Source organism: Pavona decussata, unplaced genomic scaffold, assembly GCF_977016875.1.
Source record: "Pavona decussata unplaced genomic scaffold, jaPavDecu1.1 SCAFFOLD_386, whole genome shotgun sequence".
NCBI lineage: Eukaryota > Metazoa > Cnidaria > Anthozoa > Scleractinia > Agariciidae > Pavona > Pavona decussata.
In genome coordinates this window covers 550,001-563,894 of record NW_028145758.1, presented here as the reverse complement: position 1 = coordinate 563,894, position 13,894 = coordinate 550,001, and the positions used below count along the sequence as shown (strand labels likewise).

General features: G+C 38.5%; 2 protein-coding genes across 7 annotated transcripts in view; one reads left to right on the top strand and one right to left on the bottom strand.

Annotated features, from left to right (window-relative positions):
• Positions 1-13,894, top strand: part of LOC146451470 (uncharacterized) — a 236,248-nt gene that overhangs the window by 138,197 nt on the left and 84,157 nt on the right. The gene's annotated exons all lie outside the window — the stretch shown is intronic.
• LOC146451468 (uncharacterized) overlaps positions 12,243-13,894 on the bottom strand; it is a 176,857-nt gene continuing 175,205 nt past the window's right edge. For both annotated transcript variants that reach the window (XM_085098861.1, XM_085098859.1), the window contains one exon: positions 12,243-12,475. In XM_085098861.1, coding sequence (XP_084954987.1) covers positions 12,371-12,475 — 105 coding nt within the window. In that variant the 3' untranslated portion in view covers positions 12,243-12,370. The remainder of the gene's footprint in view (positions 12,476-13,894) is intronic.

The following is a 13,894-nucleotide window of genomic DNA, read 5'->3' as shown; positions in this document are numbered from 1 at the left end:
AAGGTTTGTTTCAGGTGAAAACCGCTTTTATCCCATTTTCTCCGCAAATCATCACTCTTTTTCAATTTTTTTTCTATTTGTAAGATCTTATGATCATCCGGGTGAGTGTAGTCCTGAGAAGGACTGTTTGTGGTGACCTGACAGACTCGCAGACGAAAACAACTACTTAGACAACGTTTTCAACAAGAACAACTACAACAAGGACTTTGTTAGACGTAACACTTACAAGAACACTGAACCTAACGTCACAAACAACGATGCGACTCCCGTAACTACTGTAACTATACCTTACGTAAGGGGCACTTCTAGACTATCGCACGGATTCTACAACCTTACAATATCCGTGTAGCTCACAAACCTATAACCACTTTACGACAACTACTGACGAAAGTAAAGGACAAAGACGAACCTAACCGCAGACAGGGAGCAGTTAACAAGATCAAATGCTGCGACTGACAGGCCACTTATATTGGTGAGACCGGCAGAAATTTAAACGTACGACTGACTGAACACAAACGAGCAACTAGAAATGGTGATATCAACAATCACATTGCTGAGCACCATTTACAAACGAACCACAGAATCGACTGGGACTCTGCCAAGTGGATTACCTACAGTACAAATTACTATCAACGACTCACTCTGGAAAGCTGGTTTACTAACTTAGAACGAACGCCACTCAACCGTTGCCTACAACTTCCTGCACCATACAAACGACTTATTGACAATAACAACGAAACAAACAAACAATAGACATTTTACTAACAATAGACCCAGGGACTTTTTGACTAACAAAAGACGGATCGAAACGCACCAATCACTTTTTACAGTCTTCACAGCCAATAACATCACGGCTTACTGACAAACGACCAATAACATCTGGACTTCGTTGACCAATCAGGTTAACAACCAGAGACGTATATATACCACACTTGATTCTGAAGATGACTTCCGCTCAGGTTGTCGAAACGTCAGTCAAAGTCACCACAAACAGTCCTTCTCAGGACTACACTCACCCGGATGATCATAATTTACGTACTTATGACATGACTCCTGGGTTCAAACCATTTACAATTGTAAGATCTTATTGGAAAGCTTATTTCTATGGTGAAAAATGAAAATCTAAAAATTTTCTCTTTATTTTAATATAACTTTAAATGAAACGTGTAATGTTAACCAGGCACTTCACAATGTGCGCTTTAATTTCAGACTCAGCTGCAAGAATAAACAATTTTTCAAATTTTTAACTCATGCATATTAATTTTCAATTGCAGAATCGACCAAAACTACCCACGTTCAGTTGAGATTGTCAAACAAAGTTGAATGGTTATCCAATTTGTAAAATAGTCATTTGAAAATGCCGAATGCTAAAATTCAAATCCTAAAAAACCACTTAACCTAAAACGATTCTTTGCAATCTTTGTACTGACGTCTCGTAATATTTCTGAGAGATTTAGGTATTTTTACCGACGAAATATCTAACCAGTTTAACATACAAATCTCGTAATGGGTCAGTTTGTTCTCTGATATTTGTGATAAGCGCTAGCTCTTTTCCAAACCCAATGCGTTGTTCATGTTTTTACTTTCCAGTCGGCATCATTCTGCACGCCTGGGTTGAATCTGTTAGGGAATGACGTCACCTGGCAAACCCAATATCGCATGAACTCATGTTTCAATTTTCTAATTTTTTTGTGTGTGTGTGATTTTGTAGTTGATCTGGCTAATAAAGTTACCATACCCACTCCCTACTTAAAAAAAAGTAAAAAATATACATTGGGGAAAATACTTTTTTAGCGATATAAATTTGATTCCCCAGTTACCGATGACACCTTTTTTAACGAGACAAAAACGGACGTCTTTAGACTTTGCAGTTATAAATATTTAAAATAGGAAACAACAATGTTCTTAGTTAACAGGTTTGAATTGAATGGGAGCATGGTAACAGCTTAAGCGAGGCAATTTAATTTTTTACCGATATGAATTAAGTTAGTATGGTGTAAGCCTCTTCCGTGTTATAAACTGCAACTCTTTCAGGATACTTTTTTCGCGCGCAGATCGCACTAAAACTCAGCTGCTCACAACACTCGAAAAAAAAATATTAGTTTTTTCTAAATCGAAGCAAACTAAAATTTAACGTTTGTCAAGTAAATGGAATATCTTATAATTTAGTCGTGATATATTTGCGCAGTAAAAGCAAACTCATTGACGCTATCAACATGATAAATGAAAGGAAAAAAAACTGAGTTGATTTCTAGGGGGGATTACCTTTTTACAACGTCGATAGATTGTTCAGTATAATTCTATGTCTTTATATACAATTTGAAAATGTTCAATCTCATTTTACCTATGTGCCTTTTAAAGTGAAACGGATTTCTTTGACGCTTTAAAAATTTAGCAGGTTATGAAAAAGCTGTTAAAACAGTGTCTAAAACTTCAAATATACTTTCCTTGAGCTGTTTGCCTTCAAATTTTCCCATAATCAGGTGTATTGAATTTGTTATCCAACGATTGACGGCCATCTGCTTCACAAACTTTTATAAAGGAGCAGCAAGCGTTTGGAAGCTGATTCACTCGTGATGGAGTAACGTCGCATTTGATTTGAGCTCGGCTGAAAAGAAAGAAAACGTGAGGCTGATATTTGCATTAGCCTTCGTCCTTCTGGCGACCGTGGTGTACGCAAACCCCTTGTTTGAAGAATTGAGTGCCGGTGAGGACGAAGAGGGAGATGTTTAGCTAAACCATTTTACTGAGAATGATGACTACAGCATCGACGAAAATGATGATGATGAGCGTATGAAAAATAAGGTAGTATCAATTCAGTTTTTATGTTTTCTTCTCTCTCTCTTATTAAAAAAACGATTAGGTCGCTAATTCGGTTATTTTGCTTTCACGAAGTTCCTACCAGGGGTAATAACCTAGTTTTGAGACTGCCCTTCCGTTTGCTTTCATCTGGGATGAAAAGCAGTGTTAAGAATTCGTGGTTTACAGGGGATCTTATACGAGAAAGCTTCCGAAAGAGGATTGATCAGGGTGTTGGTTGGTAGCGCTTATAATTCAACGTAAAAGCATTATAAAAGGACTCAGAATTTCTGATCCCCCCATTACTTAAAACTGAACGAAACTCGCTATTTACACCTATTCTGAGGGACTCAGAATTCCTGATCCCCCCAACATTTAAAACTGAAAAAAACCTGCTATTAACACCAGATTCTATGGGACTCAGAATTTCGGATCCCCCCAACATTTAAAACTGAATACTGAACTGGCTATTTACACCGATTCTGAAAGACTCAGAATTTCTGATCCCCCCATCATTTAAAACTGAATACTGAACTGGCTATTGACACCGATTCTGAAGGACTCAGAATTTCTGATCCCCCCCATCTTTTAAAACTGAATAAAACTGGCTATTTACAACGATTCTAAGGGATTCAGAGTTTCTGATCCCCTATCATTTAAAACTGAACAAAACCTGCTATTTACACCAGATTCTAAGGAACTCAGAATTTCTGATCCCCCCAACATTTAAAACTGAATAAAACTCGCTATTCACACCTATTCTGAGGGACTCAGAATTTCTGATCCCCCCAACATTTAAAACTGAACAATATTAAACCTGCTATTTACACCAGATTCAAAGGGACTCAGAATTTCTGATCCCCCCAACACTTAAAACTGAATAAAACTCGCTATTTACACCTATTCTGAGGGATTCAAAATTTCTGATCCCCCCATTATTTAAAACTGGACGAGATCGGCCATTTTCACCGACTCTAAGGGACTCAGAATTTCTGATCCCTCTACACTTAAAACTGAACAAAACCGGCTATTTACACCGATTTTAAGGGACTCATTTCTGATCCCCCATCATTTATAACTGAATAAAACCGGATACTTACACCAGATTCTAAAGAGTCAGAATTTCTGATCCTTTTAACACTTAAAACTGTTTTTTTTTTTTTTTTCGTGAAGTTCTATTTAATTCAATTCTATGTGGATTTTGGTGGAGTGAAAAACAATCGATGAAGAAATCGTCATTTTAGCAGAGAAATTCTTATTGTCCACGCAAATTTATGTTTTCAAGCAGCCTAAAGAATACTGGAAATCCACACAAACCCAAGCACAAACTGATTGATCAATGCAAGGCGTCTGATATTCTGAGCTCTGGATTACTCCGTCTGCAAAAATCTGGTTTCAAAAACATAACGCTTCTAAGTCCAGGAGACTGGAATTCGGACCGTTGCTTCGACGAGTCCACAGAATTCTGTTATAAAGTATATTTTCTTCTCCCTGATGGGTTTCTTTCCATGGTCTTTCGTATCTCCTCGCCTTTTTACAGGCTCTCTGAACCGGCGAACAGCTACGGTAAGACTGAAAACGAAATATTCAGCAATTAATCAACGAAAATAGATAAATCTAAACCGCTAAATCTTCTGTGCAGATGAAAAACCAAGTGACTCTATTTATGAAGTGGCTTTCATGTCTTGCATATGACAACACGTTTACAAACGTTTGGCCATGCAATTAGTCCACGGACGATATATATGCATATGCTTCGTTCAAACAAAATGAACTCATGACAAAGGTTCATCGAAAAAGGTTTATCTCGCCTTAGAAAGGATGGCATAGAAATGTCACAACCCCGGTCACAACCATGTCAGTAGAGGAATTGTAAAACCTTAATTGACGCGCGCGATTTGAATGGGAGTAACTGCCTCGGTAAACGCGCAAAACACAAATTGACAAAAATTGAAGCGTGAAATCATTTTCTTTATCGTTTAGGTGCATCAAGTGAGGGGTGAGGGGTGTTGGTGGGGGGTGAGGGGTGAGGGGCAAGTCGCTTAATTTAATTTTCGTGACTGAATTTTCTCGTTTTCACGAAATATGCAAAATTAGAAAGTGTCGCAAAAAATTTATGTGCTAAGTTTGTTTTTCGAATTGAATTGATAATTTTATCGTCAGCTGTATTTGTTTGTGCCACTGGAGTCCCAGTACACGTTACTTCAGCTTTATTTACGCACGTCCGTTAAAAATTTTAAGGGCCAATCTTATCAGCGGCCAACCTCAAGCTTTACTCAGTTGGACGATTCGACCATTGAAATGCCTTAATCGGCAACGGCAAATACACTAGAGCTTATTGTCGTGAGAGTTATCCCTCGAATATACGTGATACCAGCATATTTTAGTTACTAAAAACATGTTTGTTGTTTATTTTTATGTTCCGTTTTCTATTAATGGAACTCTGATTACAAGGAAGGGAAAAACGAAAATCTGAAATTGAAAGAAATTATAAACTGATCTGATCTCTGATCCTAGAGAGGATTAGAAATCAAGATTCGAAATGTAACATGCTCAAATCCCAAATACAAACAAGAAAAGGGAAAAACATTTTTTCCCTGCCCACCAAAAAAAAAATTGGGGGGGGGGGGGGGGTGGGGGGTGAAGGAAGGAAACTGCTCGCTAGCTAAAGTAACGATTCAACAAAACCAGTCTAGATTCCGGTTTTTCACAAGCCACTTTGGCAAATTCATGAAAGTTAATCCAGATTATTTACAGTTACAGTTGTTTTGCAGTTTTAAGATTCCGAATTTTAAATATGAGAGTAGAGGGTTCATATCTTACGAGAAGAACGTTTGTTTGTGTAATGACAATAACGACATTTGTAATTGTATCATGACAATAGCGACATTTAGTAGTATTGACGGTTGCTCCAGTATCATTGACAAACCAGCCTAACAACCGGTTTTTCGAAGGCTATATGGTAAATGATTAACCAGGGAAAGTTAATCTAGTTTATTTGTATGTAACCAAACATCATGTCAACGCATGATGTTATTTATGTCGGTACATTCACCAATTGTAGTCTAGGCACATATTTGTTAATCCGATGGTGGTCTGTCATGTGACATAACAGCCAATCATGTGGGAGAGCCTAATTTGTCCGCTAGTATAAAGGACTGGTCGCATTGGCAAAAATTCCCTCTTGCTTTCACCATCACAGCGAGTATATCTCCTGGCGAAAACAATTTTCCCGCCCTCCGCTCCCTTATAATCTTTTGGATTATCATTTATGCTTTGTACTTTCGCTTACCAGCCGTGGGGCGCCTTTTTCGCTCCACCTTTGCTGAAAATGATATTTTAATTACCATTGGCATTGTAAACAATTCACTTTTATTTGAGTTTCAATTAAAACCGCCACAGTATTTAAGTGGCCAAGAAATGCCAAACCTGGACTTGTTCATTTGTTGTACATCATATCATCTTCAGCAAAGTAGTGCGTCCCCGCACAGAGCTCCCAAATTCCGTTCAGTACATTGTATCGGCATAAATAAAGTTACAGTTTTGTTACAGCTTGAAGAATCAAAACCAAAATGACGTCAGTTGTATCATTTAGTCGATCCAAGATCCAAGATTTTACGAGTCTCAAACAAAAAAGCAATACAATAAACGATAGCCACAGTTTGGATTACTTTTATGTGTTTGTCGAACTCAATAATGTTAAGGTGGATCGCAGATCCCCACAGCTCGCGCCATGAACAAATTAAACGTACCCTCATCCCCGAACTCGTAATTTCATGTGAGATTGCAGGATGTTCGTTTATCACGCATATGAGAGTCTAGATCCACGTCTATTAGACTCACCCCCCACCCGATAAAATAATCCCCAAACGCGCAAGAATACACCGGAGGTTAGTCAGTTTTATTCATTTTATTGTATGAAAGCTAAATGTAGCGTTATCTAAGCTTCAGAATCGACATTATTTTATTTCCCATACAAAAAAAAAATCACAACGGCTGCATGTAACCCAATACGGCTTGCACTCAAAGGTCACCGTCCCACTAGTAGTTTATTATTACACTCTCTCTGGTGACGCGAGCTTGGGCTGCTTGTGTTGCGCGCGGACAAAAAATGGCTATGCATCCTTTGGTATGTACATTTTGCTTTTCAAGTTGGAAAGAATATTCAGTTGTGTTTGCTATACTTTAAATAGCTTCAAACAGACTCAAAAGACTTGAATGAAATCCCAGGTTGAAATGGATTATATTGTACCGGAAATAATTTTATCGCTGAACACTCAGAACAGTTTCGTGCTTGTTATTCCTGCTATCGACTTGGTTTAAGAGAATTTGTCCTCGTCCATGTTACACTTCACTTTGGTATAAAGCGTTTTACTCGTTATATTTATTTTTCTTCAGAAATAAAGGATAACACGTTTCAGTGCACTGGCATCCAGAGAAGGTGGTGAAATAAGACAACCGCTCTTGACAAGTCTGAATGGAAGTGGATTCAACTTATCAATATAGAGACTTAAAAGAAGCTGTTTAGAGGTCGGGGAAAATAAGTACACATTGTCAGAATATGGTATAAATAGCCAATTATTTTAAGTTTTAAGTAATGAGGGGATCAGAAATTCTGAGTCCCTTAAAATTTGGTGTAAAATAGCAGGTTATGTTCAGTTCTAAGTGATGGGGGATCAGAAATTCTGAGTCCTTCAGAATCGTTGTAAATATCCAGTTTTACTCAGTTTTAAATGATGGAGGGATCGGAAATTCTGAGTCCCTTAAAATCGGCGAAAATGGCTGGTTTTGTTCAGCTTTAAACGATGGGGGGGGGGGGGGGATCAGATATTCTGAGTCCCTTAGAATCGGTGAAAATAGCCTGTTTTGTTCAGTTTTAATTGATGGGGGGATCAGAAATTCTGAGTCCCCTAGGATCGGATAAAATGGCCGATTTCGTTCAGTTTTAAATGTTGGGGGATCAGAAATTCTGAGTCCCTCAGAATAGGTGTAAATAGCGAGTTTTATTCAGTTTTAAATGTTGGGGGGATCAGAAATTCTGAGTCCCTTAGAATCGGTGAAAATAGCCTGTTTTGTTCAGTTTTAATTGATGGGGGGATCAGAAATTCTGAGTCCCCTAGGATCGGATAAAATGGCCGATTTCGTTCAGTTTTAAATGTTGGGGGATCAGAAATTCTGAGTCCCTCAGAATAGGTGTAAATAGCGAGTTTTATTCAGATTTAAATGTTGGGGGGATCAGAAATTCTGAGTCCCTTAGAATCTGGTGTAAATAGCAGGTCTTGTTCAGTTTTAAATGATGGGGGGATCAGAAATTCTAAGTCCTTCAGAATCGGTGTAAATAGCCAGTTCAGTATTCAGTTGAAATGATGGGGGGGGGATCAGAAATTCTGAGTCCCTTAGGATCGGTTAAAATGGCCGATTTCGTTCAGTTTTAAATGTTGGAGGGATCAGAAATTCTGAGTCCCTCAGAATAGGTGTAAATAGCGAGTTTTATTCAGTTTTAAATGTTGGGGGCATCAGAAATTCTGAGTCCCTTAGAATCTGGTGTAAATAGCAGGTCTTGTTCAGTTTTAAATGATGGGGGGATCAGAAATTTTGAGTCCTTCAGAATCGGTGTAAATAGCCAGTTCAGTATTCAGTTGAAATGATGGGGGGGATCAGAAATTCTGAGTCCCTTAGGATCGGTTAAAATGGCCGATTTCGTTCAGTTTTAAATGTTGGAGGGATCAGAAATTCTGAGTCCCTCAGAATAGGTGTAAATAGCGAGTTTTATTCAGTTTTAAATGTTGGAGGGATCAGAAATTCTGAGTCCCTTAGAATCTGGTGTAAATAGCAGGTCTTGTTCAGTTTTAAATGATGGGAGGGGGGGATCAGAAATTCTGAATCCCTTAGAATCGGTGAAGATAGCCGGTTTTTTTCAGTTTTAAGTGATTTGGGGATCAAAAATTCTGAGTCGCTTAGAATCGTTGGAATTGGCCGATTTCGTTCAGTTTTAAATGTTGGGGGGATCAGAGATTCTGAGTCCTTCAGAATCGGTGTAAATAGCGAGTTCAGTATTCAGTTTTAAATCATGGGGGATCAGAAATTCTGAATCCCTTAGAATCGGTGAAAATAGCCGGTTTTGTTCAGTTTTAATTGACGGGGGGATCAGAAATTCTGAGTCCCCTAGGATCGGATAAAATGGCCGATTTCGTTCAGTTTTAAATGTTGGGGGATCAGAAATTCTGAGTCCCTCAGAATAGGTGTAAATAGCGAGTTTTATTCAGTTTTAAATGTTGGGGGGATCAGAAATTCTGAGTCCCTTAGAATCTGGTGTAAATAGCAGGTCTTGTTCAGTTTTAAATGATGGGGGGATCAGAAATTTTGAGTCCTTCAGAATCGGTGTAAATAGCCAGTTCAGTATTCAGTTGAAATGATGGGGGGGATCAGAAATTCTGAGTCCCTTAGGATCGGTTAAAATGGCCGATTTCGTTCAGTTTTAAATGTTGGAGGGATCAGAAATTCTGAGTCCCTCAGAATAGGTGTAAATAGCGAGTTTTATTCAGTTTTAAATGTTGGGGGGATCAGAAATTCTGAGTCCCTTAGAATCTGGTGTAAATAGCAGGTCTTGTTCAGTTTTAAATGATGGGGGGATCAGAAATTCTGAGTCCTTCAGAATCGGTGTAAATAGCCAGTTCAGTATTCAGTTGAAATGATGGGGGGGGAGGGGGGGGGGGTCAGAAATTCTGAGTCCCTTAGGATCGGTTAAAATGGCCGATTTCGTTCAGTTTTAAATGTTGGAGGGATCAGAAATTCTGAGTCCCTCAGAATAGGTGTAAATAGCGAGTTTTATTCAGTTTTAAATGTTGGGGGCATCAGAAATTCTGAGTCCCTTAGAATCTGGTGTAAATAGCAGGTCTTGTTCAGTTTTAAATGATGGGGGGATCAGAAATTCTGAGTCCTTCAGAATCGGTGTAAATAGCCAGTTCAGTATTCAGTTGAAATGATGGGGGGGGGGGGGGGGGGGTCAGAAATTCTGAGTCCCTTAGGATCGGTTAAAATGGCCGATTTCGTTCAGTTTTAAATGTTGGAGGGATCAGAAATTCTGAGTCCCTCAGAATAGGTGTAAATAGCGAGTTTTATTCAGTTTTAAATGTTGGGGGGATCAGAAATTCTGAGTCCCTTAGAATCTGGTGTAAATAGCAGGTCTTGTTCAGTTTTAAATGATGGGGGGATCAGAAATTCTGAGTCCCTTAGAATCGGTGTAAATAGCCAGTTTTATTCAGTTTTAAATGATAGGGGGATCAGAAATTCTGAGTCCTTCAGAATCGGTGTAAATAGCCAGTTCAGTATTTAATTCAAATGATGGGGGGATCAGAAATTCTGAATCCCTTAGAATCGGTGAAAATAGCCGGTTTTGTTCAGTTCAAAGTGATGGGGAGATCAGAGATTCTGAGTCCCTTAGAATCGGTGAAAATGGCCGATCTCGTTCAGTTTTAAATGATGGGGGGATCAGAAATTCTGAGTCCCTCAGAATAGGTGTAAATAGCGAGTTTTATTCAGTTTTAAATGTTAGGGGTATCAAAAATTCTGAGTCCCTCAGAATCGGTGTAAATAGCAGGTTTTGTTCAGTTTTAAATGATGGGAGATCAGAAATTCTGAACCTTTTCGTATTCATAGTCTTCAAATCTCTTCTTTATTCTTTGAGAGAATTGTTAATTCCAAACATCTTATATCGCTCGGAGGATTTTTGTACTTCCGAGCAAACAGTGCAATTATTTTTGTCATTTGAAGCATTACTTTTAGATACAGAGCAAACAGTACAAATCATTCTTGGAATAAATTGGAGATTTTGCCGTTCCGTGGAAGCTGCCCCTTTCATTAAGGGCCGATTTTCCGTTTCTTTCCGAATTAACTTGACTGACTGCTACGTGCAAAACTATTTTTCCGACACAGGTTGCTAATGTACCCTGAAAAATAAGTCATTTTTAAAGTAAATCCCTGTGTTTACTCTGAATTTATCCAAATTGTAACGCCACATTTTAGTTTGGAGGGCGTTCAAGATTACCTAAAAATACGTCTTTTCACAATTTCTTAGCTTGATGTCGTACTTCCTTTTGAAAATAGAAGAGTTTCAATTTTCGAGTTTTCATCGTGCGTGACATCAAGTAGACGGCCGTGACAGAGCCGTTCCGTAACTTCAAATTGCCTCTTGGAGTGATTTTCAGCATTCTAAACAATTTAAGCTTGAGGAGAAACATTTATCTTAACATTGGAATTTCACAAGGGAAAACAAACCTCTTTTCTGGCAAAAGTGAACTCCAGATGTTTTTTTCCTCTTTCCGGCCGCCATGTTGGTGTTCCTCAGAGGGACACCAACATGGCGTCTCCATACTATTAAAGCTCTATAAATTAGTTTGAAACATTTTGTCAAATAACTCGAGTACGGGATATAGATAGACCTGACACTTGGACAGGTTTCTTATTTATTTATCATTTATAACATGTAAATTTTTGTACTTCATTCATGAAATGGTTTTAATTTTTTTTTTCACGCACACGACGATGGCGTGACAGCGAATGCCGGTAATAAATGCTGAGGGGGGACGATCATCCGAAATTCGGAAAAAAATTTTGAGTTTATTAAATAGAAGTGATCGTTTTTCCTCGGAAAAGTGTAGAGAGAGTCTGAAATTCGAAAAACCTTTCAAGTTAGATGTTAGTTGTGTTATCCCGGAAGAAAGCAAACTGGCAGGCATTCCGATATAAAAAGCTTCAGCACTTAGCCTCGCTTTCAAAATAAGGCTCACACGGGAACTTGGAAATAGCCTGTTGGTTTTTAACTGAGATTTGCCATGAATTTTCTCCCTGGCAATCCAACAGTGATCATCGATATAAACTGTCAACATCGATATAAAGTGAATCACTTCATGGTCAAACCTACTCCAGTCAAATTGCCTTCGTTGCTTTCGGAATTGACGTGTTGTTTTTTCAGACAAGGAATTTACTCCAGTTACTTAGTATCTCTGTTTCAAAGCCTCGGTTGTTCAAAGAGTGTGGATAACGTTATATGTCCAGTGCATAAGTCACCATCCAGCGAATAGATTGCCTTCCAATTTTATATACATTTTATACGATAGAAAGCGCTTTATCCAGTGCATAAAATTATACGATCTATGAACAACCGGGGCCAGGTGTGTAATTGGGTACCAAATGCTGGAAGTCACCGTACGATGGACAAGCACCCCTGGGGTAGGTGGTGAGATGGGAATGGGGTGAGGGGTGAGGTGAGTTGAGTTGAGGTGAGATATAACTTTTAGTATCTATTAAACGACGATTTCATCAAGTTCCTAGTATAATTGCCTCATGCTGCAGAAACCGTGTTTAATCTCGCTAGCGCTCCGCCTGTATGTATCACCACGACTCGAAGAGCAGGTTTAACTCTCAAAAATAATTCAACAGCATTCAGTTGTATTAGGCAGATTTATTTATCAGTCATCAATCTAAGGCGTTACACAGCGTCGGCTCGACAGTCTAATAATTTTCTAGAAGAAAACGCCGATATTTCTTGCAACAGGACTACAAGACCATTTCAGATCTCCAGCTCACGGCCACTGCGACATTTAAGGTACTTTTTTATGCACCCTGCTTTGCTCCTGCCCGTTGCCACACAGAGTGCCAACCTCCTTTTGCAACCCTAAATGAAAAACATAAAAAAAGTAAAATTGTAATTGAGTCTGTACCGGTAGAAAAAAGGCTTTGTTGTAGGTACATGGGTAAACCGATATGGATAACTCGTGATAAACTAACGCGGTATTTCAGTGCCTCGCTTGAACAATCATTTAGCACGGTAAAAGAAAAGAAAATGTTAACCGACTAAAAAACAAGAAAAACTGGTAGGGAATATATGCGGATTAGAATATGTACAGTAATTAAAATAATTATATACTGGGTAAAATGAATTATTACAGAAACCAATAGAGGACGAATGAATAATTGAACGAAAGGAAGAACGAACGAAAGAACGAAAAAATTACCTTATTTATACACGGTCAACTTATTAGTTCTTTATTTAGACTAAACTGAACTACTTTTCTTTCTGCTATCGTAAAACAGCTATTTGTATACCTAAAGATTAAAATTATGTCTAAAACTGCGATATGAATGGTGAAATGTGAGACTTGACGGGAAGTTTTCTCCAAAGAATTGTCCCAGCGAAACTGAATCTTTCCTTCACGAAATTCTAGCAGGGTAACGGGCAAGGTGGCTGGGGTAGCAAGTTTACCAATAATATCTCTTAGAAAGTAACTGGAGACATAGCTACGGTGCGCTACAGATGCCTAACAGTGGAGTGACTTATAGAACCGTTACGGCATTCTTTAATCTTCTCAGGAGTTGTCAAGTTTCTTCCAGCCAAGTGGATTATCTCTTGTAGCAAATACAAACTGCTAGTGAAATGTGTTTATGAATTCCATGTCAGTGTTAAAAGTTGTTGACTTAAAAGTTGCAAAGAGAACAAGTTACAAAAAAATGAAGCTTGAACTAGATCCAAACCATCATCAATAACGGGTTTCAGTGAAACACCCGTTCAATCCTACTATTTCAAGGTTCTACTAACTTCACTATATATGTAACAGTCTATTAATCTGTACTTGTGTACATAGCAGGTCGAACATTGGTTATCAGAAGCTGCCCTTTTTTACCTAATGCCAGCCTTTCAATCAATGTCGTTTGTAAACCAGGAATTCTTATCATTGCTATTCAGTTACGTTATCATCCCAGATGAAAACAAACTGAAGGACGGTCTCAAAGCTAGTATTTGGTTCAATCAAAGGTTATTCCCTTTTGGGTCGAATCTTAATGGTGGCCTGGTAGGAACTTCGTTAAAGCAAAATAACCAAATAAGGGACCTAATCGTTCTTTTATAAGAGAGAGAGAAAGAGAAAAAGACAAAAACTGGTACGTACGCTTTTCGCACGCGCATCATGAACATTTTCGTTGATGCTGTCGTCATCATTCTCCGGCTCAGCAGGATCGTTTAACTGAACATCTCTCTCTTTGTCCTCACCGTCACTCATTTCTTCAAACAAAGGGTTTGCGTACACCATGGTCGCCA